At 49.8% G+C, this 27,345-nt stretch overlaps 2 protein-coding genes across 2 annotated transcripts in view; both read right to left on the bottom strand.

Moving 5' to 3' along the window:
* Positions 1-27,345, bottom strand: part of chst7 (carbohydrate (N-acetylglucosamine 6-O) sulfotransferase 7) — a 205,363-nt gene that overhangs the window by 114,146 nt on the left and 63,872 nt on the right. The gene's annotated exons all lie outside the window — the stretch shown is intronic.
* slc9a7 (solute carrier family 9 member 7) overlaps positions 1-27,345 on the bottom strand; it is a 105,305-nt gene that overhangs the window by 37,439 nt on the left and 40,521 nt on the right. Inside the window, exons 11-12 of the mRNA XM_064952670.1 lie at positions 15,628-15,739; positions 1,071-1,224 (exon numbers count right to left, since the gene is read on the bottom strand). Coding sequence (XP_064808742.1) covers positions 1,071-1,224; positions 15,628-15,739 — 266 coding nt within the window. The remainder of the gene's footprint in view (positions 1-1,070; positions 1,225-15,627; positions 15,740-27,345) is intronic.

Raw genomic sequence — 27,345 nt, forward strand, 5'->3', positions numbered from 1 at the left:
AATGATGTAAATATATCACTAGCCACTTTAAACAATGCTACCTTATATAATGTTACTTACCCTACATTATTCATCTCATATGCATACGTATATACTGTACTCTATATCATCGACTGCATCCTTATGTAATACATGTATCACTAGCCACTTTAACTATGCCACTTTGTTTACATACTCATCTCATATGTATATACTGTACTCGATACCATCTACTGTATCTTGCCTATGCTGCTCTGTACCATCACTCATTCATATATCCTTATGTACATATTCTTTATCCCCTTACACTGTGTATAAGACAGTAGTTTAGGAATTGTTAGTTAGATTACTTGTTGGTTATTACTGCATTGTCGGAACTAGAAGCACAAGCATTTCGCTACACTCGCATTAACATCTGCTAACCATGTGTATGTGACAAATAAAATTTGATTTGATTTGATTTGGATGGAGGTGTAAAGATTTGGGCCAATGGGTGAAGCTGCTGTAGGGCTCTCTGGCCCCACCTTCTGGGTAACACCACACAGACTCACCCTCACCGAACCACACAGACTGTCTCACCCTCACCAAACCGCAATGAGAGAACTGGAATTACATAACAAACAAATCATTGTAATCATATTTAAAAAGGACAGATGAACAGAGTGAATAGGGGAATGGGGGCTCTGGTCTAAAGTAGTGCACTATATAGGGAATAGGGCTCTGGTCTAAAGTAGTGCATTATATAGGGAATAGGGCTCTGGTCTAAAGTAGTGCACTATATAGGGGAATAGGGCTCTGGTCTAAAGTAGTGCACTATATAGGGAATAGGGTTCTGGTCGAAAGTAGTGCACTATATAGGAAATAGGGCTCTGGTCTAAAGTAGTGCACTACATAGGGAATAGGGCTCTGGTCTAAAGTAGTGCACTATATAGGGAATAGGGTTCTGGTCTATAGTAGTGCACTATATAGGGAATAGGGTGCCATTTGGGACGCACACACAGAAATAGAAGTGAAGGAGAGAGGTTATTCTGTGTGTAGCAATGACAACATGGGGGTGGTCCCTCCTCCAAACACCCACACATCTATCTTACCTTATGTGTAGCCATGACAACATGGGGGTGGTCCCTCCTCCAAACACCCAGACGGTGAAGAAGACGATGAGGAGGGTGGTGGTGAACGTCATCTGACGGGCGTAGGTAGCTGTGTCCCGGATAGCCAGGGCAAACGCCATTGCCCCCCGCAGGCCTGGAGAGGAACACACAAGCAAATCACTCAATCAAGTGTATTTTTAAAGCCCCTTTATACATCAGCAGTTGTCAAAGTCCTTTAGAGTAAATCCACCTAGCTAGTGACGTCTGGAGAGGAACCCACGGTAGAACCACCTAGCTAGTGACGTCTGGAGAGGAACCCACGGTAACACCACCTAGCTCGTGACGTCTGGAGAGGAACCCACTGTAGAACCACCTAGCTAGTGACGTCTGGAGAGGAACCCACGGTAGAACCACCTAGCTAGTGACGTCTGGAGAGGAACCCACGGTAGAACCACCTAGCTCGTGACGTCTGGAGAGGAACCCACTGTAGAACCACCTAGCTAGTGACGTCTGGAGAGGAACCCACGGTAACACCACCTAGCTAGTGACGTCTGGAGAGGAACCCACGGTAACACCACCTAGCTAGTGACGTCTGGAGAGGAACCCACGGTAACACCACCTAGCTAGTGACGTCTGGAGAGGAACCCACGGTAGAACCACCTAGCTAGTGACGTCTGGAGAGGAACCCACGGTAGAACCACCTAGCTAGTGACGTCTGGAGAGGAACCCACTGTAACACCACCTAGCTAGTGACGTCTGGAGAGGAACCCACGGTAACACCACCTAGCTAGTGACGTCTGGAGAGGAACCCACTGTAGAACCACCTAGCTAGTGACGTCTGGAGAGGAACCCACGGTAGAACCACCTAGCTAGTGACGTCTGGAGAGGAACCCACGGTAACACCACCTAGCTAGTGACGTCTGGAGAGGAACCCACGGTAACACCACCTAGCTAGTGACGTCTGGAGAGGAACCCACGGTAGAACCATCTAACTAGTGACGTCTGGAGAGGAACCCACGGTAACACCACCTAGCTAGTGACGTCTGGAGAGGAACCCACGGTAACACCACCTAGCTAGTGACGTCTGGAGAGGAACCCACGGTAGAACCACCTAGCTAGAGACGTCTGGAGAGGAACCCACGGTAGAACCACCTAGCTAGTGACGTCTGGAGAGGAACCCACGGTAACACCACCTAGCTAGTGACGTCTGGAGAGGAACCCACTGTAGAACCACCTAGCTAGTGACGTCTGGAGAGGAACCCACGGTAACACCATCTAGCTAGTGACGTCTGGAGAGGAACCCACGGTAACACCACCTAGCTAGTGACGTCTGGAGAGGAACCCACGGTAACACCACCTAGCTAGTGACGTCTGGAGAGGAACCCACGGTAACACCACCTAGCTAGTGACGTCTGGAGAGGAACCCACTGTAGAACCACCTAGCTAGTGACGTCTGGAGAGGAACCCACGGTAACACCACCTAGCTAGTGACGTCTGGAGAGGAACCCACGGTAACACCACCTAGCTAGTGACGTCTGGAGAGGAACCCACTGTAACACCACCTAGCTAGTGACGTCTGGAGAGGAACCCACGGTAACACCACCTAGCTCGTGACGTCTGGAGAGGAACCCACTGTAACACCATCTAGCTAGTGACGTCTGGAGAGGAACCCCTACGGTGGAACACCACCTAGTGACGTCTGGAGAGGAACCCACTGTAACACCACCTAGCTAGTGACGTCTGGAGAGGAACCCACGGTAACACCACCTAGCTAGTGACGTCTGGAGAGGAACCCACGGTAACACCATCTAGCTAGTGACGTCTGGAGAGGAACCCACTGTAGACACCACCACCATAGCTAGTGACGTCTGGAGAGGAACCCACGGTAACACCACCTAGCTAGTGACGTCTGGAGAACCCACGGAACCATCTAGCTAGTGACGGTAGGAACCCACGGTACACCATCTAGCTAGTGACGTCTGGAGAGGAACCCACTGTAGAACCACCTAGCTAGTGACGTCTGGAGAGGAACCCACGGTAGAACCACCTAGCTAGTGACGTCTGGAGAGGAACCCACGGTAACACCACCTAGCTAGTGACGTCTGGAGAGGAACCCACGGTAGAACCATCTAGCTAGTGACGTCTGGAGAGGAACCCACGGTAGAACCACCTAGCTAGTGACGTCTGGAGAGGAACCCACGGTAACACCACCTAGCTAGTGACGTCTGGAGAGGAACCCACGGTAGAACCATCTAGCTAGTGACGTCTGGAGAGGAACCCACTGTAGAACCACCTAGCTAGAGACGTCTGGAGAGGAACCCACGGTAGAACCATCTAGCTAGTGACGTCTGGAGAAGAACCCACTGTAGAACCACCTAGCTAGAGACGTCTGGAGAGGAACCCACTGTAGAACCACCTAGCTAGTGACGTCTGGAGAGGAACCCACGGTAACACCACCTAGCTAGTGACGTCTGGAGAGGAACCCACGGTAACACCACCTAGCTAGTGACGTCTGGAGAGGAACCCACGGTAGAACCACCTAGCTAGTGACGTCTGGAGAGGAACCCACGGTAACACCACCTAGCTAGTGACGTCTGGAGAGGAACCCACGGTAACACCACCTAGCTAGTGACGTCTGGAGAGGAACCCACGGTAACACCACCTAGCTAGTGACGTCTGGAGAGGAACCCACGGTAACACCACCTAGCTCGTGACGTCTGGAGAGGAACCCACGGTAACACCACCTAGCTAGTGACGTCTGGAGAGGAACCCACGGTAACACCACCTAGCTAGTGACGTCTGGAGAGGAACCCACGGTAGAACCACCTAGCTAGTGACGTCTGGAGAGGAACCCACTCCCACCTAGCTAGTGACGTCTGGAGAGGAACCCACTGTAACACCACCTAGCTAGTGACGTCTGGAGAGGAACCCACGGTAACACCACCTAGCTAGTGACGTCTGGAGAGGAACCCACTGTAGAACCACCTAGCTAGTGACGTCTGGAGAGGAACCCACGGTAGAACCACCTAGCTAGTGACGTCTGGAGAGGAACCCACGGTAACACCACCTAGCTAGTGACGTCTGGAGAGGAACCCACGGTAACACCACCTAGCTAGTGACGTCTGGAGAGGAACCCACGGTAGAACCATCTAACTAGTGACGTCTGGAGAGGAACCCACGGTAACACCACCTAGCTAGTGACGTCTGGAGAGGAACCCACGGTAACACCACCTAGCTAGTGACGTCTGGAGAGGAACCCACGGTAGAACCACCTAGCTAGAGACGTCTGGAGAGGAACCCACGGTAGAACCACCTAGCTAGTGACGTCTGGAGAGGAACCCACGGTAACACCACCTAGCTAGTGACGTCTGGAGAGGAACCCACTGTAGAACCACCTAGCTAGTGACGTCTGGAGAGGAACCCACGGTAACACCATCTAGCTAGTGACGTCTGGAGAGGAACCCACGGTAGAACCATCTAACTAGTGACGTCTGGAGAGGAACCCACTGTAACACCACCTAGCTAGTGACGTCTGGAGAGGAACCCACGGTAACACCACCTAGCTAGTGACGTCTGGAGAGGAACCCACTGTAACACCACCTAGCTAGTGACGTCTGGAGAGGAACCCACGGTAACACCACCTAGCTAGTGACGTCTGGAGAGGAACCCACGGTAACACCACCTAGCTAGTGACGTCTGGAGAGGAACCCACGGTAGAACCATCTAACTAGTGACGTCTGGAGAGGAACCCACTGTAACACCACCTAGCTAGTGACGTCTGGAGAGGAACCCACGGTAACACCACCTAGCTAGTGACGTCTGGAGAGGAACCCACGGTAACACCATCTAGCTAGTGACGTCTGGAGAGGAACCCACGGTAACACCATCTAGCTAGTGACGTCTGGAGAGGAACCCACTGTAGAACCACCTAGCTAGTGACGTCTGGAGAGGAACCCACGGTAGAACCACCTAGCTAGTGACGTCTGGAGAGGAACCCACGGTAACACCATCTAGCTAGTGACGTCTGGAGAGGAACCCACGGTAGAACCACCTAGCTAGTGACGTCTGGAGAGGAACCCACGGTAGAACCACCTAGCTAGTGACGTCTGGAGAGGAACCCACGGTAACACCACCTAGCTAGTGACGTCTGGAGAGGAACCCACGGTAGAACCATCTAGCTAGTGACGTCTGGAGAGGAACCCACGGTAGAACCACCTAGCTAGTGACGTCTGGAGAGGAACCCACGGTAACACCACCTAGCTAGTGACGTCTGGAGAGGAACCCACGGTAGAACCATCTAGCTAGTGACGTCTGGAGAGGAACCCACGGTAGAACCACCTAGCTAGTGACGTCTGGAGAGGAACCCACGGTAGAACCACCTAGCTAGAGACGTCTGGAGAGGAACCCACGGTAACACCACCTAGCTAGTGACGTCTGGAGAGGAACCCACTGTAACACCACCTAGCTAGTGACGTCTGGAGAGGAACCCACGGTAACACCACCTAGCTAGTGACGTCTGGAGAGGAACCCACGGTAACACCACCTAGCTAGTGACGTCTGGAGAGGAACCCACGGTAACACCACCTAGCTAGTGACGTCTGGAGAGGAACCCACTGTAGAACCACCGAGCTAGAGACGTCTGGAGAGGAACCCACGGTAACACCACCTAGCTAGTGACGTCTGGAGAGGAACCCACTGTAACACCACCTAGCTAGTGACGTCTGGAGAGGAACCCACTGTAGAACCACCTAGCTAGTGACGTCTGGAGAGGAACCCACTGTAACACCACCTAGCTAGTGACGTCTGGAGAGGAACCCACGGTAACACCACCTAGCTAGTGACGTCTGGAGAGGAACCCACGGTAACACCATCTAGCTAGTGACGTCTGGAGAGGAACCCACTGTAACACCACCTAGCTAGTGACGTCTGGAGAGGAACCCTAACACCACCTAGCTAGTGACGTCTGGAGAGGAACCCACGGTAACACCATCTAGCTAGTGACGTCTGGAGAGGAACCCACGGTAACACCACCTAGCTAGTGACGTCTGGAGAGGAACCCACGGTAACACCACCTAGCTAGTGACGTCTGGAGAGGAACCCACGGTAACACCACCTAGCTAGTGACGTCTGGAGAGGAACCCACGGTAGAACCACCTAGCTAGTGACGTCTGGAGAGGAACCCACGGTAGAACCACCGAACTAGTGACCACATAATGGGTGGGTGTCGTCAGAGCCCTGTGGAGTGGGTGGGTGTCGTCAGAGCCCAGTGGAGTGGGTGGGTGTCGTCAGAGCCCAGTGGAGTGGGTGGGTGTCGTCAGAGCCCAGTGGAGTGGGTGGGTGTCGTCAGAGCCCTGTGGAGTGGGTGGGTGTCGTCAGAGCCCTGTGGAGTGGGTGGGTGTCGTCAGAGCCCTGTGGAGTGGGTGGGTGTCAGAGCACTGTGGAGTGGGTGGGTGTCAGAGCACTGTGGAGTGGGTGGGTGTCAGAGCACTGTGGAGTGGGTGGGTGTCAGAGCACTGTGGAGTGGGTGGGTGTCAGAGCACTGTGGAGTGGGTGGGTGTCAGAGCACTGTGGAGTGGGTGGGTGTCAGAGCACTGTGGAGTGGGTGGGTGTCAGAGCCCTGTGGAGTGGGTGGGTGTCAGAGCCCTGTGTATTCTGCTTCAGTTCAGTCTGGGCTTTTTAGTTGACAATGAGGACTCTATAGCAGTCTCCTCTCATCACACAGCTGACTACAGCAGAGTCTCCTCTCATCACACAGCTGACTATAGCAGAGTCTCCTCTCATCACACAGCTGACTATAGCAGAGTCTCCTCCCATCACACAGCTGACTATAGCAGTCTCCTCTCATCACACTGCTGACTATAGCAGTCTCCTCTCATCACACTGCTGACTATAGCAGTCTCCTCTCATCACACAGCTGACTATAGCAGTCTCCTCCCATCACACAGCTGACTATAGCAGCGTCTCCTCCCATCACACAGCTGACTATAGCAGAGTCTCTTCCCATCACACAGCTGACTATAGCAGAGTCTCTTCCCATCACACAGCTGACTATAGCAGTCTCCTCCCATCACTCAGCTGACTATAGCAGTCTCCTCTCATCACACAGCTGACTATAGCAGAGTCTCCTCCCATCACACTGCTGATTATAGCAGAGTCTCCTCTCATCACACAGCTGACTATAGCAGTCTCCTCCCATCACACAGCTGACTATAGCAGAGTCTCCTCCCATCACACAGCTGACTATAGCAGAGTCTCCTCCCATCACACAGCTGACTATAGCAGTCTCCTCTCATCACACTGCTGACTATAGCAGTCTCCTCTCATCACACAGCTGACTATAGCAGTCTCCTCTCATCACACAGCTGACTATAGCAGTCTCCTCCCATCACACAGCTGACTATAGCAGCGTCTCCTCTCATCACACAGCTGACTATAGCAGAGTCTCCTCTCATCACACTGCTGACTATAGCAGAGTCTCCTCCCATCACTCAGCTGACTATAGCAGTCTCCTCTCATCACACAGCTGACTATAGCAGAGTCTCCTCCCATCACACTGCTGATTATAGCAGAGTCTCCTCTCATCACACAGCTGACTATAGCAGTCTCCTCCCATCACACAGCTGACTATAGCAGAGTCTCCTCCCATCACACAGCTGACTATAGCAGAGTCTCCTCCCATCACACAGCTGACTATAGCAGAGTCTCCTCCCATCACACAGCTGACTATAGCAGAGTCTCCTCCATTCACACAGCTGACTATAGCAGAGTCTCCTCCCATCACACAGCTGACTATAGCAGAGTCTACTCCCATCACACAGCTGACTATAGCAGTCTCCTCTCATCACACTGCTGACTATAGCAGTCTCCTCTCATCACACAGCTGACTATAGCAGTCTCCTCCCATCACACAGCTGACTATAGCAGAGTCTCCTCTCATCACACAGCTGACTATAGCAGTCTCCTCTCATCACACTGCTGACTATAGCAGTCTCCTCTCATCACACAGCTGACTATAGCAGTCTCCTCTCATCACACAGCTGACTATAGCAGTCTCCTCCCATCACACAGCTGACTATAGCAGTCTCCTCTCATCACACAGCTGACTATAGCAGAGTCTCCTCTCATCACACAGCTGACTATAGCAGTCTCCTCTCATCACACTGCTGACTATAGCAGAGTCTCCTCCCATCACACAGCTGACTATAGCAGAGTCTCCTCTCATCACACAGCTGACTATAGCAGTCTCCTCTCATCACACAGCTGACTATAGCAGTCTCCTCCCATCACACAGCTGACTATAGCAGCGTCTCCTCCCATCACACAGCTGACTATAGCAGAGTCTCTTCCCATCACACAGCTGACTATAGCAGAGTCTCTTCCCATCACACAGCTGACTATAGCAGTCTCCTCCCATCACTCAGCTGACTATAGCAGTCTCCTCTCATCACACAGCTGACTATAGCAGAGTCTCCTCCCATCACACTGCTGATTATAGCAGAGTCTCCTCTCATCACACAGCTGACTATAGCAGTCTCCTCTCATCACACAGCTGACTATAGCAGAGTCTCCTCCCATCACACAGCTGACTATAGCAGAGTCTCCTCCCATCACACAGCTGACTATAGCAGAGTCTCCTCCCATCACACAGCTGACTATAGCAGAGTCTCCTCCCATCACACAGCTGACTATAGCAGAGTCCCCTCTCATCACACTGCTGACTATAGCAGTCTCCTCCCATCACACAGCTGACTATAGCAGAGTCTCCTCCCATCACACAGCTGACTATAGCAGAGTCTCCTCCCATCACACAGCTGACTATAGCAGAGTCTCCTCCCATCACACAGCTGACTATAGCAGAGTCTCCTCCCATCACACAGCTGACTATAGCAGTCTCCTCTCATCACACAGCTGACTATAGCAGAGTCTCCTCCCATCACACAGCTGACTATAGCAGAGGCTCCTCCCATCACACAGCTGACTATAGCAGAGTCTCCTCCCATCACACAGCTGACTATAGCAGAGTCTCCTCCCATCACACAGCTGACTATAGCAGAGTCTCCTCCCATCACACAGCTGACTATAGCAGCGTCATCAGAGAATGTCTAAGTGTCTCAGTTCATTGTTGAAGTCGTAAACAGAAAAGGTGACCGGACCGTCCCCTGCGCCACCTCCGTGTTGGTACATCTGATACAGCCAGGTTCAGCCTTACCAACGCTGTTCTATTTGTCAGGTAGTTCACAATCCATTTGGCTTTATGTGGGTTTCTGTGAATGTCCTTTAGCTTTTGGGCCTGCAGGCGGAGTTGTATGGTATTGAAAGCACTGGAGAAGTCAAAGAACATTGTTGTCACCACCGCCAGGCTTCTCCAGGTGTGGAGGAGGTAGGGCATCTTCAACACCAGTTTTGGGGCATCGAGGCACATTGCAAAGGATCCAGATAGGCTGCCACCTCGACTCTTCATAAAAGGTTTTCATGACGTGTGTAAAGTCTTTCAGTGCAGTCCCTCCTGCTTTCTTTGACATGGGGACTATGCAGGACGTTTAGTAGGAATATCTGTGAGTATTAGGGACCGGTTGAAAACATACTGCAGTCTTGACAGCCTGTTGATTAGTACACACCTTGAGTCCTCTGGCTTTCACCCCATCAGGTCCTACTGACTTCCAGGGATTGATCGTCTTCAGCAGCTTCACCAAGTGCTTCCCAGATCCCCAGAGTCCAGCACCTCCCCAATCTGCTGTTGCTCTGCTGAGAAACTGGTTCAACTCTGTGTCTCTGTCCCTTCCCTCATCACTCTGTAGACGTCTCCTGGTGCTGTAGCCGGTCATCTTCTTCATACCATCCCAGACATCCTTCATGTTATTCTCTTGCAGTTTTCTAATTTCAGTTTGTATTTTATGTCTTTCCTGATCAGCCCTTTAACCTCGTTCTGTACTACTGTCAACTCATCTCTATGTCCACTATGTAAACCCTTTAACCTCGTTCTCTACTACTGTCAACTCATCTCTATGTCCACTATGTAAACCCTTTAACCTCGTTCTCTACTACTGTCAACTCATCTCTATGTCCACTATGTAAACCCTTTAACCTCGTTCTGTACTACTGTCAACTCATCTCTATGTCCACTATGTAAACCCTTTAACCTCGTTCTGTACTACTGTCAACTCATCTCTATGTCCACTATGTAAACCCTTTAACCTCGTTCTGTACTACTGTCAACTCATCTCTATGTCCACTATGTAAACCCTTTAACCTCGTTCTGTACTACTGTCAACTCATCTCTATGTCCACTATGCAAACCCTTTAACCTCGTTCTGTACTACTGTCAACTCATCTCTATGTCCACTATGTAAACCCTTTAATCTCGTTCTGTACTACTGTCAACTCATCTCTATGTCCACTATGTAAACCCTTTAACCTCGTTCTGTACTACTGTCAACTCATCTCTATGTCCACTATGTAAACCCTTTAACCTCGTTCTGTACTACTGTCAACTCATCTCTATGTCCACTATGTAAACCCTTTAACCTCTACTGTTCTGTACTACTGTCAACTCATCTCTATGTCCACTATGCAAACCCTTTAACCTCGTTCTGTACTACTGTCAACTCATCTCTATGTCCACTATGTAAACCCTTTAACCTCGTTCTGTACTACTGTCAACTCATCTCTATGTCCACTATGCAAACCCTTTAACCTCGTTCTGTACTACTGTCAACTCATCTCTATGTCCACTATGTAAACCCTTTAACCTCGTTCTGTACTACTGTCAACTCATCTCTATGTCCACTATGTAAACCCTTTAACCTCGTTCTGTACTACTGTCAACTCATCTCTATGTCCACTATGCAAACCCTTTAACCTCGTTCTGTACTACTGTCAACTCATCTCTATGTCCACTATGTAAACCCTTTAACCTCGTTCTGTACTACTGTCAACTCATCTCTATGTCCACTATGTAAACCCTTTAACCTCGTTCTCTACTACTGTCAACTCATCTCTATGTCCACTATGCAAACCCTTTAACCTCGTTCTGTACTACTGTCAACTCATCTCTATGTCCACTATGTAAACCCTTTAACCTCGTTCTGTACTACTGTCAACTCATCTCTATGTCCACTATGCAAACCCTTTAACCTCGTTCTGTACTACTGTCAACTCATCTCTATGTCCACTATGTAAACCCTTTAACCTCGTTCTGTACTACTGTCAACTCATCTCTATGTCCACTATGTAAACCCTTTAACCTCGTTCTCTACTACTGTCAACTCATCTCTATGTCCACTATGTAAACCCTTTAACCTCGTTCTGTACTACTGTCAACTCATCTCTATGTCCACTATGTAAACCCTTTAACCTCGTTCTGTACTACTGTCAACTCATCTCTATGTCCACTATGTAAACCCTTTAACCTCGTTCTCTACTACTGTCAACTCATCTCTATGTCCACTATGTAAACCCTTTAACCTCGTTCTGTACTACTGTCAACTCATCTCTATGTCCACTATGCAAACCCTTTAACCTCGTTCTGTACTACTGTCAACTCATCTCTATGTCCACTATGTAAACCCTTTAACCTCGTTCTGTACTACTGTCAACTCATCTCTATGTCCACTATGTAAACCCTTTAACCTCGTTCTCTACTACTGTCAACTCATCTCTATGTCCACTATGCAAACCCTTTAACCTCGTTCTGTACTACTGTCAACTCATCTCTATGTCCACTATGTAAACCCTTTAACCTCGTTCTGTACTACTGTCAACTCATCTCTATGTCCACTATGCAAACCCTCCTTCCTGCTCAGTAACTCCGTGATTTATTTTATGACACATGGCTTATTATTTGCATAACATTTCAGTTTTGCTTGACAACACATTGTCAGTACAGGAGTTCATAGTTTTTTCTGAATGTGTAACAGACTATCAGAATCCAATCTATACCTGCCAAGCAGCTCTGCAGATCCTCCTCCTAGTCATCTATAAATAGATTCCAATCTGTACCTGCCAAGCAGCTCTGCAGATCCTCCTCCTAGTCATCTATAAATAGATTCCAATCTGTACCTGCCAAGCAGCTCTGCAGATCCTCCTCCTATTCGTCTATAAATAGAATCCAATCTGTACCTGCCAAGCAGCTCTGCAGATCCTCCTCCTAGTCATCTATAAATAGATTCCAATCTGTACCTGCCAAGCAGCTCTGCAGATCCTCCTCCTCGTCATCTATAAATAGATTCCAATCTGTACCTGCCAAGCAGCTCTGCAGATCCTCCTCCGAGTCATCTATAAATAGATTCCAATCTGTACCTGCCAAGCAGCTCTGCAGATCCTCTTCAGAGTCATCTATAAATAGATTCCAATCTGTACCTGCCAAGCAGCTCTGCAGATCCTCCTCCTAGTCATCTATAAATATATTCCAATCTGTACCTGCCAAGCAGCTGTGCAGATCCTCCTCCTAGTCATCTATAAATAGATTCCAATCTGTACCTGCCAAGCAGCTGTGCAGATCCTCCTCCTAGTCATCTATAAATAGATTCCAATCTGTACCTGCCAAGCAGCTATCCAGTGTTGGGTGTCCATTCATGAATCACCGCCTAAGTAAAGCATTGCCTCTGGACCAGCTAGTGGTATTCTGGTAGCAGCTGGTGGTATTCTGGTAGCAGCTGGACCAGTGGGTGGTATTCTGGTAGCAGCTGGTGGTATTCTGGTAGCAGCTGGACCAGTGGCCGGTATTCTGGTAGCAGCTGGACCAGTGGGCGGTATTCTGGTCGCAGCTGGACCAGTGGGCGGTATTCTGGTCGCAGCTGGACCAGTGGGCGGTATTCTGGTAGCAGCTGGACCAGTGGGCGGTAATCTGGTAGCAGCTGGACCAGTGGGCGGTGATCTGGTAGCAGCTGGTGGTATTCTGGTCGCAGCTGGACCAGTGGGTGGTATTCTGGTAGCAGCTGGACCAGTGGGCGGTATTCTGGTAGCAGCTGGACCAGTGGGCGGTGATCTGGTAGCAGCTGGACCAGTGGGTGGTATTCTGGTAGCAGCTGGACCAGTGGGTGGTATTCTGGTAGCAGCTGGACCAGTGGGCGTTATTCTGGTAGCAGCTGGACCAGTGGGCGGTGATCTGGTAGCAGCTGGACCAGTGGGTGGTATTCTGGTCGCAGCTGGATGAGGTTGTGGTCAGATTGTTCCAGTGGAGGCAGAGCAGTCGAGCATTAGGCATCATTCACATTGGCATAGAGAAGGTCAATGGTCTTGTCCAGGTGAGTTGGAACTTTAACATACTGTATGAAGGTAGGAAGTGTCACGGACAGAGAACAGCCGACTCGGGTGTTCAATTGAGTACGCCTGTGGTGACTTTGTGGATAGTGTCTGTGGCTAGTTCAACGTTCACGGACAGCGGTATGTAGACAACAAATCACTATCACGCTAGGGAACTCTGTAGGTAAATAATAGGTTTGGCAGCCTACCGCTAACAGCTCGGTATGGAGGGAACAAACCCTCTCCTTCACTGGGACATGGTGTGACCCCATTGATTGCTTGTATGAACAGACGCCTCATCCCTACTTTTCCCAGAACGTTCTGAACTCCTGTCAGCTCTGATGATGGTGAAACCATCCTGTTCCGTCTCCGTTAGCCAGGTTTCCGTATAGTATACTTGTTTGCCGATGTAATCTCATACGCGAAGTTGTTGCTGATCAAATCAAATTGTACTCGTCATGTGCCAAATACAACAGTCCTCGGATGGGGCCACAGTGTCTCCTGACCCCTCCTGTTTCAGCCTCCAGTATTTATGCTGCAGTAGTTTGTGTGTCGGGGGGCTAGGGTCAGTTTGTTATATCTGGAGTACTTCTCCTGTCCTATTCGGTGTCCTGTGTGAATCTAAGTGTGCGTTCTCTAATTCTCTCTCTCTCTTTCTCTCTCTCGGAGGAAGTGAGCCCTAGGACCATGCCCCAGGACTACCTGACATGATGACTCCTTGCTATCCCCAGTCCACCTGGCCGTGCTGCTGATCCAGTTTCAACTGTTCTGCCTTGTTATTATTCGACCATGCTGGTCATTTATGAACATTTGAACATCTTGGCCATGTTCTGTTATAATCTCCACCCGGCACAGCCAGAAGAGGACTGGCCACCCCACATAGCCTGGTTCCTCTCTTGGTTTTTCCTAGGTTTTGGCCTTTCTAGGGATTTTTTCTTAACCACCGTGCTTCTACACCTGCATTGCTTGCTGTTTGGGGTTTTAGGCTGGGTTTCTGTACAGCACTTTGAGATATCAGCTGATGTACGAAGGGCCATATAAATACATTTGATTTGATTTGACTTTACAGTGAAATGCTGAATATGGGGCCTCCCGGGTGGCACAGTGGTCTAGGGCACTGCATCGCAGCGCTAGCTGTACCACCAGAGACTCTGGGTTCGCGCCCAGACTCTGTTGCAGTCGGCCGCGACCGGGAGGTCCGTGGGGCGACGCACAATTGGCCAAGCATCGGCGGGTTAGGGACGGTTTGGCCGGTAGGGATATCCTTGTCTCATCGCGCACCAGCGACTCCTCTGGCGGGCCAGGCGCAGTGCGCACTAACCAAGGTAGCCAGGTGCACAGTGTTTCCTCTGACACATTGGTGCGGCTGGCATCCGGGTTGGATGCAGTGTGTCTTGGTTGGGTTCTATTTTGGAGGACGCATGGCTTTTGACCTGTAGTAGACCTCACAGTGAAATGCTGAATAGAACAGGTGTAGTAGACCTCACAGTGAAATGCTGAATACAACAGGTGTAGTAGACCTCACAGTGAAATGCTGAATACAACAGGTGTAGTAGACCTCACAGTGAAATGCTGAATACAACAGGTGTAGTAGACCTCACAGTGAAATGCTTACTTACGAGCACTTAACCAACAATGCAGTTAAGAATAACAAATAATTAAAGAGCAGCAGTAAATGACAATAGCAAGGCTATATACAAGGGGTACTGTATGTAGTGGGGCTACTATACTGTTTCCTCTCGATGTAGCCATCGTTGGCCTTACACCACAGACATCATTGGCCTACACCAAAGAGATCATTGGCCTACACCAAAGAGATCATTGGCCTACACCAAAGAGATCATTGGCCTACACCAGACATCATTGGCCTACACCACAGACATCATTGGCCTACACCACAGACATCATTGGCCTACACCACAGACATCATTGGCCTACACCACAGACATCATTGGCCTACACCACAGACATCATTGGCCTACACCACAGACATCATTGGCCTACACCACAGACATCATTGGCCTACATCACAGACATCATTGGCCTACACCACAGACATCATTGGCCTACACCACAGACATCATTGGCCTATACCACAGACATCATTGGCCTACACCACAGACATCATTGGCCTATACCACAGACATCATTGGCCTATACCACAGACATCATTGGCCTACACCACAGACATCATTGGCCTACACCACAGACATCATTGGCCTACATCACAGACATCATTGGCCTACACCACAGACATCATTGGCCTACACCACAGACATCTTTGGCCTACACCACAGACATCACTGCTCTGTACCTGCAAACATCATCATGTGCTGTAAGTTGCCCCTGATCTTGTGTCTGCGTCCCAGGTTGAGCAGGAAGGAGAGGGGGTAGATGTTGGAGGCACGGCCTATGAAGATGGCCAGCTGATGGACGGGACAGTGTTGAGGATAGAAGTCGGTATACATAAAGGACATCAACTCTGCCACAATGTGAAGAACACCCCCCACAGCCCTGTTTACCTTGAACTATCACCACTGACAGAACTATCAACTCTTAAAGGGGAATGGAAACACTATCCACTCTTAAAGGGGATGAGACCATCCTGTTACAATGGTACATATAAGGTCATACTGAAAACTAGCTCACTGGATGCAATTCCTTTGGCTTCCACAGGGTGTCAGTAGTCTATGTTCAAGGTTTCAGGCTTGTAACTTGAAAAACGAATAAGAAACAGTTTTAGTACAGGGACATGGTCTTGGAAATTTGTGTTGGCGTACGCCATGAAGACAGGACGCACCTGCTATAATCAGTTTTCATAAGAAATATTATAGTTTAATTACATTTTAGGGTGTCTGAGGATTAAATAGAAACATATATTGTCTTATTGAAACAAAGTTTATGGGTAGATTTTTTGATTCCTTCCTCTGAATGTTGAACGAGTGGATTACTCAAATCGATGGCGCCAACTAAACTGACATTTTTGGGATATAAAGAAGGATTTTATCTAACAAAATGACACTGCATGTCATAGCTGGGACCCTTTGGATGACATATCAGAGGAAGATATTCAAAAAGTGAATATTTAATCGCTATTTGTGAATTTATAAAACCTTGTGCCGGTGGAAAAATATGTTGATGTGGGGCGCCGTCCTCAAACAATCACATGTTTTCACTGTAAAGCCTACTGTAAATCAGACAGTTAGATTAACAAGAATTTAAGCCTTCAACTGATATGAGACATTATGTACCTAAATGTTTAATATCCATAATTGTTATGATTATTTTTTTTGAATTGTGCCTCCTCCAGTTTCCCCGGAAGTTGTCCCACTAGAGAGACGCCTATCCCTAAGAATTAAGAGGAAGGACGTGTCAGCTTGAGCAAGCAGGATCTGCAGCTTCGTGGAGGAAGGGCACTTTCGATGCGGCAACGGGGAGTTTCCGAATGGAAAGGAATGATAGGCCTCTGCTTGCCCCTCCATTTTACAATTGGAGGGTTATGGTGTGGGTTACCAACCGACCATCAGCAACGTCGCTGACTTTGGAGTCATGCAAAAGCCGGACTGAACGGAGGCGATGACGCGAGTCAATGAAGCCTGAGGTAACGCTAAACCGGTCATGACTGTTGTTGACTAGGCTAGCGTTAGACACTGGACAACTTTGTTGCAACTCTAGTTGAAGGTAACAAGCTAATTGTGTCTGAAGTGTTTTGTGTAACACCTCAGTTACTTGTGCTAGCAAGCAACTGCAACTACAAATGCAACACAGTTCCTCCATGTAGCCCTGTTACTCGGTAGTCACTCTGTAGCCCTTGTCATGACTGTCCTGATCAGGTCAGGTTACAGGAGACCACAACCCTACAGATTATCTCTCAAAGCCAACAGAGGAGGAGAGATCTAGGGGTCTGAAGATGTGGGGGTTTTATGACTCCTCACGCCCCTGGTAAATCTCAGGCCACAGACACATTCCTTTGTCCTGTTACTATGGAGAACCAGCCTCAGAACATTAAACATGAACTAAAGGGACTTTGGAACAATGGTTTCCATCAGCCACAATGGTGGTCATGACGATAGATGGAATATGAAAATGTCATTTTTGTTCTGTTATTAAAGGTTAATATATGACGTTATTACGAAAACATTGTAATGTGAAGGGTTTTCCTAGTATATGTTTGATGTTTATACATTGTATGGAAAATATCCAAATCAAAGAGAATGTTTTGGTAAAGATGAAATGTTAAGTTAGTTGTCTAAAATTGGATTTGAGTAAAACCTGGACCTTGCCTCATTAACTTGGTACGCCCAGAGAATTGCCCTAAAGGCGGTTACGCCCACTTCTGACCCGAGGGTATAAAACCTGTGAGTATAGAATTTACAGGAGGACTACGTGACCCAAGCTGCAGCAGGGTCTAAAAAAGTCAACGAACCCAGAACGCAATGCAAGTTTGAAGACAAAGAAATCCTTTTCTACCCAAGCTACGGATGAGTAGCTGTGTCTAAACGGGTGAATTCAAGTCGAACCACCCAGCCTCCATCCCTCCATTCCTATGCTGTGAGCTCCAGAGCTGTCTGTCCTCAGAAGACCCATTCCAGAGAAAAGGCTGAGGGAACAGACTCCTAAGCCAAAAAGGACACCGGGAGGACGAGCGGCGAGGTGCGCAGGAGAAGTGCGTCATCGAACAGAGGAACGGTCCACACAGAGAAACCTCGGAGATCACCCCCCACGTAATTACATCATTATATTCTGACCCATAAGAGCGGCAGTTTGGGGCAAGGCTAGGAGGGTTAGAATAGCATAGCTGACAAATTCACCCAAATGTATATTTCTTGTGTACTTTCTTTTTTCTCTCTCTTCTGAAATCCCCATTGTGGGTAACACGCGTCATAGTGTGTTGGCCCGTTATACTAAGTTCTAATCAATAGCCTATAATGTGTTTTGTCTATGTGTATCTTTTATCATCATTGTAGCTTTTTTAGAAAATAAATATTCAACTAAGATTGGTGTGGTACGAACTCATTGGTGAGACCCGGGTCCGTGCAGATTCACGGGCTATACAACGTTCAGAACGAGATTGTAGAGGAAACTGGTTAATTAGCGGCTGTTGTAAAATCGATATTCTGATATTCTTTGCGTTAATTTGGGAAATAGAAACTCAAAAGAAACTAGTTTTCCAATGGTGCCCCAGGTTAATGAGTTAATAATTGCTTGATTCAGTTAATCATGCAATTAGAAACCTTTAATCATTCGATGAGCAACAGTCGTCACATTAACTAATACAACGTCACGACACCAAGTGACTACCGAGTAACAGGGCCACAGAGTGACTACCGAGTAACAGGGCCACAGAGTGACTACCGAGTAACAGGGCTACAGAGTGACTACCTAGTAACAGGGCTACAGAGTGACTGCCTAGTAACAGGGCTACAGAGTGACTGCCTAGTAACAGGGCCACAGAGTGACTACCGAGTAACAGGGCTACAGAGTGACTACCTAGTAACAGGGCTACAGAGTGACTGCCTAGTAACAGGGCTACAGAGTGACTGCCTAGTAACAGGGCTACAGAGTGACTGCCTAGTAACAGGGCCACAGAGTGACTGCCTAGTAACAGGGCTACAGAGTGACTGCCTAGTAACAGGGCTACAGAGTGACTGCCTAGTAACAGGGCTACAGAGTGACTGCCTAGTAACAGCGCTACAGAGTGACTGCCTAGTAACAGCGCTACAGAGTAACTACCTAGTAACAGGGCTACAGAGGTACTACCTAGTAACAGGGCTACAGAGTAACTACCTAGTAACAGGGCTACAGAGGTACTACCTAGTAACAGGGCTACAGAGTAACTACCTAGTAACAGGGCTACAGAGTAACTACCTAGTAACAGGGCTACAGAGTGACTAGGTAGTTCCTCTGTAATACATTTTGTTGACATGTGTTTTAATGTTTTGTTAGCTCCACCTTACTTTGCTTGACTGAAGTTGTCATGGCTAATGTTTACTGGAAAAAATAAATGTCCCTGTATTTGCGGTGTGTGTGTTGACAAAACATACAAGACAGGTAGCTTCTTAACGCCAACTTATATATTTGGGTTCAGTTGTTTTAACAAATGTTTGTTTGTTTCCAGGCATCTTCATCCCTGGGGAGAATGTTCAGGAGGCAGAGGAGGTACAAGCCCATGTTATTTCAAGACAATCTGTAATCCCTGAGGCCATTTTGGATATAAACTGGACAATGATTATTGAAAATACCTATAGCCGAATAGATGCCTTAATTATTTACCAACAGGAAAGAACGGTTAGTACAGCATTCCAAACTGACTACTGGGTGCCAGAGTGTTACTGTGCTGCGTGGAGAAGAGGTCAACCGGTACGATCACTAAACAGTTCCACCGGGACCTTCACTAAAGAGGTCCACCGGGACCCTCACTAAAGAGGTCCACCGGGACCCTCACTAAAGAGGTCCACCGGGACCCTCACTAAAGAGGTCCACCGGGACCCTCACTAAACAGGTCCACCGGGACCTTCACTAAAGAGGTTTACCGGGACCCTCACTAAAGAGGTCCACCGGGACCCTCACTAAAGAGGTCCACCGGTACGATCACTAAAGAGGTTTACCGGGACCCTCACTAAAGAGGTCCACCGGTACGATCACTAAAGAGGTTTACCGGGACCCTCACTAAAGAGGTCCACCGGTACGATCACTAAAGAGGTCCACCGGGACCCTCACTAAAGAGGTCCACCGGTACGATCACTAAAGAGGTTTACCGGGACCCTCACTAAACAGGTCCACCGGTACGATCACTAAACAGGTCCACCGGGACCCTCACTAAAGAGGTCCACCGGGACCTTCACTAAAGAGGTTTACCGGGACCCTCACTAAAGAGCTCCACCGGGACCCTCACTAAAGAGCTCCACCGGGACCCTCACTAGAGCTCCACCGGGACTCTCACTAAAGAGCTCCACCGGGACCCTCACTAAAGAGATCCACCGGGACCCTCACTAAAGAGATCCACCGGGACCCTCACTAAAGAGATCCACTGGGACCCTCACTAAAGAGATCCACCGGGACCCTCACTAAAGAGATCCACCGGGACCCTCACTAAAGAGATCCACCGGGACCCTCACTAAAGAGATCCACTGGGACCCTCACTAAAGAGATCCACTGGGACCCTCACTAAAGAGATCGGGGCCCAGCCAGATTGATCTCACGACCATCAGTATACAACGGAGTCCTGCTCATATCCTCCACAGATGGACCTGACGGAGAGAGAGATCATTGAAGACCAGAACTACACAACAGATGGAGCTGACTAGAGCAGGCTACAACACAGGAGAGACGGACAGCAGGCTACAACACAGGAGAGACGGACAGCAGGCTACACAACACAGGAGAGACAGACAGCAGGCTACACAACACAGGAGAGACAGACAGCAGGCTACAACACAGGAGAGACGGACAGCAGGCTACAACACAGGAGAGACGGACAGCAGGCTACAACACAGGAGAGACAGACAGCAGGCTACAACACAGGAGAGACAGACAGCAGGCTACAACACAGGAGAGACGGACAGCAGGCTACAACACAGGAGAGACAGACAGCAGGCTACAACACAGGAGAGACGGACAGAAGGCTACAACACAGGAGAGACGGACAGCAGGCTACAACACAGGAGAGACGGACAGCAGGCTACAACACAGGAGAGACGGACAGCAGGCTACAACACAGGAGAGACGGACAGCAGGCTACAACACAGGAGAGACGGACAGCAGGCTACAACACAGGAGAGACGGACAGCAGGCTACAACACAGGAGAGACAGACAGCAGGCTACAACACAGGAGAGACAGACAGCAGGCTACAACACAGGAGAGACGGACAGCAGGCTACAACACAGGAGAGACGGACAGCAGGCTACAACACAGGAGAGACAGACAGCAGGCTACAACACAGGAGAGACAGACAGCAGGCTACAACACAGGAGAGACAGACAGCAGGCTACAACACAGGAGAGACAGACAGCAGGCTACAACACAGGAGAGACGGACAGCAGGCTACAACACAGGAGAGACAGACAGCAGGCTACAACACAGGAGAGACGGACAGCAGGCTACAACACAGGAGAGACAGACAGCAGGCTACAACACAGGAGAGACGGACAGCAGGCTACAACACAGGAGAGACAAACAGCAGGCTACAACACAGGAGAGACAGACAGCAGGCTAGTGATCTCCAAGGCTGCCAGGTGTTCTCCAAGGCTGCCAGGTGTTCTCCAAGGCAGCCATGTGTTCTCCAAGGCAGCCAGGTGTTCTCCAAGGCTGCCAGGTGTTCTCCAAGGCTGCCAGGTGTTCTCCAAGGCTGCCAAGAGTTCTCCAAGGCTGCCAAGAGTTCTCCAAGGCTGCCAAGAGTTCTCCAAGGCTGCCAAGAGTTCTCCAAGGCTGCCAAGAGTTCTCCAAGGCTGCCAAGAGTTCTCCAAGGCTGCCAAGAGTTCTCCAAGGCTGCCAAGAGTTCTCCAAGGCTGCCAAGAGTTCTCCAAGGCTGCCAAGAGTTCTCCAAGGCTGCCAGGAGTTCTCCAAGGCTGCCAGGAGTTCTCCAAGGCTGCCAGGAGTTCTCCAAGGCTGCCAGGGCGTTTGTGGAGAAACCCATCAAGGAGGATAAGACATGGTGTTTCCGGTCTGAGCTCCTACACGGCATCATTGACCGTTGTGCCACTGGGAAGTCTACTATATTATGTCAGATGTAGACATATAGAGATTGATTACCTACAATGATTTGTGTAGTGAAGGTCAGTTTGGGGGAGCGGAAATGGAGAAGGAGCAGGCCATTCAACAGCGAATTCAAAGATACACCCATTCAGAAAGGGAATCAGAGTGGAATTGTTTTCCCACAGATTATTATTTTATTTTTTTACCTGTTTAAACTGACTTGCTACCTTGTCCCAGACCTGCTGTTTTGACTCTCTCTCTCCTGGACCAACTTGGAAAAACACCTTAATAACTCTGTAATTGACTATGTATTTTATAATCCTGTTTCTATGGTCTGTTGCCACTACCATGTCGCCAGGTCGCTTTGGATGAAGGCGTCTGCTAAATATATTATTGAAGTCTACTTTGACTCTGCCAACTAGCTGCCCAGTGTAGTGACCATTCCTTTCCACTAGATGGCAGCCAAAGCTAGTTGAAGTCACTACTCTGCCAACTCGCTGTCCAGTGTAGTGACCATTCCTTTCCACTAGATGGCAGCCAACGCTAGTTGAAGTCACTACTCTAGCGACAGCGACACGGGGTTACTGCTCGTTGAAAGTAGTTTAATATTCAAAGCAAGTTTATCTGTAGATTAGGCTACTTTATGCTTCATTACAATCATTTCGTTGTTCTCCCATGTGCCCAAAGGGATGAGACGCCTCGTCTAATTCTCCCTTGTGCCCACAGGGATGAGACGCCTCGTCTAATTCTCCCTTGTGCCCACAGGGATGAGACGCCTCGTCTAATTCTCCCTTGTGCCCACAGGGATGAGACGCCTCGTCTAATTCTCCCACGTGCCCACAGGGATGAGACGCCGTACACCTCGTCTAATTCTCCCATGTGCCCACAGGGATGAGACGCCTCGTCTAATTCTCCCATGTGCCCACAGGGATGAGACACCTCGTCTAATTCTCCCACGTGCCCACAGGGATGAGACGCCGTACACCTCGTCTAATTCTCCCACGTGCCCACAGGGATGAGACGCCGTACACCTCGTCTAATTCTCCCACGTGCCCACAGGGATGAGACGCCGTACACCTCGTCTAATTCTCCCATGTGCCCACAGGGATGAGACGCCTCTTCTAATTCTCCCTTGTGCCCACAGGGATGAGACGCCTCGTCTAATTCTCCCTTGAGCCCACAGGGATGAGACGCCTCGTCCAATTCTCCCATGTGCCCACAGGGATGAGACGCCTCGTCCAATTCTCCCTTGAGCCCACAGGGATGAGACGCCTCGTCCAATTCTCCCTTGTGCCCACAGGGATGAGACGCCTCGTCTAATTCTCCCTTGTGCCCACAGGGATGAGACGCCTCTTCTAATTCTCCCTTGTGCCCACAGGGATGAGAAGCCTCGTCCAATTCTCCCATGTGCCCACAGGGATGAGACGCCTCGTCCAATTCTCCCATGTGCCCACAGGGATGAGACGCCTCGTCTAATTCTCCCTTGTGCCCACAGGGATGAGACACCTCGTCTAATTCTCCCATGTGCCCACAGGGATGAGACGCCTCGTCTAATTCTCCCTTGTGCCCACAGGGATGAGACGCCTCGTCCAATTCTCCCTTGTGCCCACAGGGATGAGACACCTCGTCTAATTCTCCCTTGAGCCCACAGGGATGAGACGCCTCTTCCAATTCTCCCATGTGCCCACAGGGATGAGACGCCTCGTCTAATTCTCCCTTGTGCCCACAGGGATGAGACGCCTCGTCTAATTCTCCCTTGAGCCCACAGGGATGAGACGCCTCGTCCAATTCTCCCATGTGCCCACAGGGATGAGACGCCTCGTCTAATTCTCCCATGTGCCCACAGGGATGAGACACCTCGTCTAATTCTCCCTTGAGCCCACAGGGATGAGACACCTCGTCCAATTCTCCCATGTGCCCACAGGGATGAGACGCCTCGTCCAATTCTCCCTTGTGCCCACAGGGATGAGACGCCTCGTCTAATTCTCCCTTGTGCCCACAGGGATGAGACACCTCGTCCAATTCTCCCATGTGCCCACAGGGATGAGACGCCTCGTCTAATTCTCCCATGTGCCCACAGGGATGAGACGCCTCGTCTAATTCTCCCTTGTGCCCACAGGGATGAGACGCCTCTTCTAATTCTCCCTTGAGCCCACAGGGATGAGACGCCTCGTCTAATTCTCCCTTGTGCCCACAGGGATGAGACGCCTCGTCTAATTCTCCCATGTGCCCACAGGGATGAGACACCTCGTCTAATTCTCCCATGTGCCCACAGGGATGAGACGCCTCGTCTAATTCTCCCATGTGCCCACAGGGATGAGACGCCTCGTCTAATTCTCCCTTGTGCCCACAGGGATGAGACGCCTCGTCTAATTCTCCCTTGTGCCCACAGGGATGAGACGCCTCGTCTAATTCTCCCTTGTGCCCACAGGGATGAGACGCCTCGTCTAATTCTCCCTTGTGCCCACAGGGATGAGACGCCTCGTCTAATTCTCCCATGTGCCCACAGGGATGAGACGCCTCGTCTAATTCTCCCATGTGCCCACAGGGATGAGACGCCTCGTCTAATTCTCCCATGTGCCCACAGGGATGAGACGCCTCGTCTAATTCTCCCTTGTGCCCACAGGGATGAGACGCCTCGTCCAATTCTCCCTTGTGCCCACAGGGATGAGACACCTCGTCTAATTCTCCCTTGAGCCCACAGGGATGAGACGCCTCTTCCAATTCTCCCATGTGCCCACAGGGATGAGACGCCTCGTCTAATTCTCCCATGTGCCCACAGGGATGAGACGCCTCGTCTAATTCTCCCTTGTGCCCACAGGGATGAGACGCCTCGTCCAATTCTCCCTTGTGCCCACAGGGATGAGACGCCGTACACCTCGTCCAACAGGGTGAACTGGTGATAAGCTGCCAGCCTGTAGGCTCTGCAAACAAAACCAGAAGAAAATTAGTCTGATACTAAATTACACACTAAATGTGTGTAACCTTTATTTAACGAGGCAAGTCAGTTAAGAACAAATTCTTGTTTACAATGACAGCCTACCAGGGAACAGTGGGTTAACTGCCTTGTTCAGGGACAGATCTATACCTTGTTAGCTCGGGGATTCGATCTAGCAACCTATCGGTTACCGTCCCAACGCTCTAACCACTAGGCTACCTGCTGGTTACCAGCCCAACGCTCTAACCACTAGGCTACCTGCTGGTTACCAGCCCAACGCTCTAACCACTAGGCTACCTGCTGGTTACCAGCCCAACGCTCTAACCACTAGGCTACCTGCTCTAACCACTAGGCTACCTGCTCTAACCACTAGGCTACCTGCTGGTTACCGGCCCAATGCTCTAACCACTAGGCTACCTGCTCTAGGCTACCTGCTCTAGGCTACCTGCCTCTAACCACTAGGCTACCTGCCTCTAACCACTAGGCTACCTGCCTCTAACCACTAGGCTACCTGCCTCTAACCACTAGGCTACCTGCCTCTAACCACTAGGCTACCTGCCTCTAACCACTAGGCTACCTGCCTCTAACCACTAGGCTACCTGCTCTAACCACTAGGCTACCTGCTGGTTACCGGCCCAATGCTCTAACCACTAGGCTACCTGCTCTAACCACTAGGCTACCTGCTCTAACCACTAGGCTACCTGCTCTAACCACTAGGCTACCTGCTCTAACCACTAGGCTACCTGCTCTAACCACTAGGCTACCTGCTCTAACCACTAGGCTACCTGCTCTAACCACTAGGCTACCTGCTCTAACCACTAGGCTACCTGCTCTAACCACTAGGCTACCTGCTCTAACCACTAGGCTACCTGCTCTAACCACTAGGCTACCTGCTCTAACCACTAGGCTACCTGCTCTAACCCCTAGGCTACCTGCTCTAACCCCTAGGCTACCTGCTGGTTACCGGCCCAATGCTCTAACCACTAGGCTACCTGCTCTAACCACTAGGCAACCTGCTCTAACCACTAGGCTACCTGCTCTAACCACTAGGCTACCTGCTCTAACCACTAGGCTACCTGCTCTAACCACTAGGCTACCTGCTCTAACCACTAGGCTACCTGCTCTAACCACTAGGCTACCTGCTCTAACCACTAGGCTACCTGCTCTAACCACTAGGCTACCTGCTCTAACCACTAGGCTACCTGCTCTAACCACTAGGCTACCTGCTCTAACCACTAGGCTACCTGCTCTAACCCCTAGGCTACCTGCTCTAACCCCTAGGCTACCTGCTGGTTACCGGCCCAATGCTCTAACCACTAGGCTACCTGCTCTAACCACTAGGCAACCTGCTCTAACCACTAGGCTACCTGCTCTAACCACTAGGCTACCTGCTCTAACCACTAGGCTACCTGCTCTAACCACTAGGCTACCTGCTCTAACCACTAGGCTACCTGCTCTAACCACTAGGCTACCTGCTCTAACCACTAGGCTACCTGCTCTAACCACTAGGCTACCTGCTCTAACCACTAGGCTACCTGCTCTAACCACTAGGCTACCTGCTCTAACCACTAGGCTACCTGCTCTAACCACTAGGCTACCTGCTCTAACCACTAGGCTACCTGCTCTAACCACTAGGCTACCTGCTCTAACCACTAGGCTACCTGCTCTAACCACTAGGCTACCTGCTCTAACCACTAGGCTACCTGCTGGTTACCGGCCCAATGCTCTAACCACTAGGCAACCTGCTCTAACCACTAGGCAACCTGCTCTAACCACTAGGCTACCTGCTCTAACCCCTAGGCTACCTGCTCTAACCACTAGGCTACCTGCTCTAACCACTAGGCTACCTGCTCTAACCACTAGGCTACCTGCAGCCCCTCTAACCACTAGGCTACCTGCTCTAACCACTAGGCTACCTGCTCTAACCACTAGGCTACCTGCTCTAACCACTAGGCTCCCTGCTCTAACCACTAGGCTACCTGCTCTAACCACTAGGCTCCCTGCTCTAACCACTAGGCTCCCTGCTCTAACCACTAGGCTACCTGCTCTAACCACTAGGCTACCTGCTCTAACCACTAGGCTACCTGCTGCCCCAAATCAATGTATTTATTATGAGCATGCCCCATTATTGGTTAGAATGGGACTTCATAAATCATGATCCTGTCTGCGATTCCAACTCTGGTCGTCTAATCTAAAGGTGAATGCATTGCCATCGCAACTAACAGCGCTGGTGATAAACATCCTTATAGGAAACTGACATATTAGGCTCCTACCCACTACTGCTATTAGCTTTAAAACAATTTATAATCAAGCAACACAATTATTTAACTGGCCTATCTGCTGCTGACTGGTCAGTAACTCTGACAGGAAGTCCTTCAAAAGGATTAGTGACACGCCC

The sequence above is a fragment of the Oncorhynchus masou genome, chromosome 31 (genome assembly GCF_036934945.1).
Source record: "Oncorhynchus masou masou isolate Uvic2021 chromosome 31, UVic_Omas_1.1, whole genome shotgun sequence".
NCBI lineage: Eukaryota > Metazoa > Chordata > Actinopteri > Salmoniformes > Salmonidae > Oncorhynchus > Oncorhynchus masou.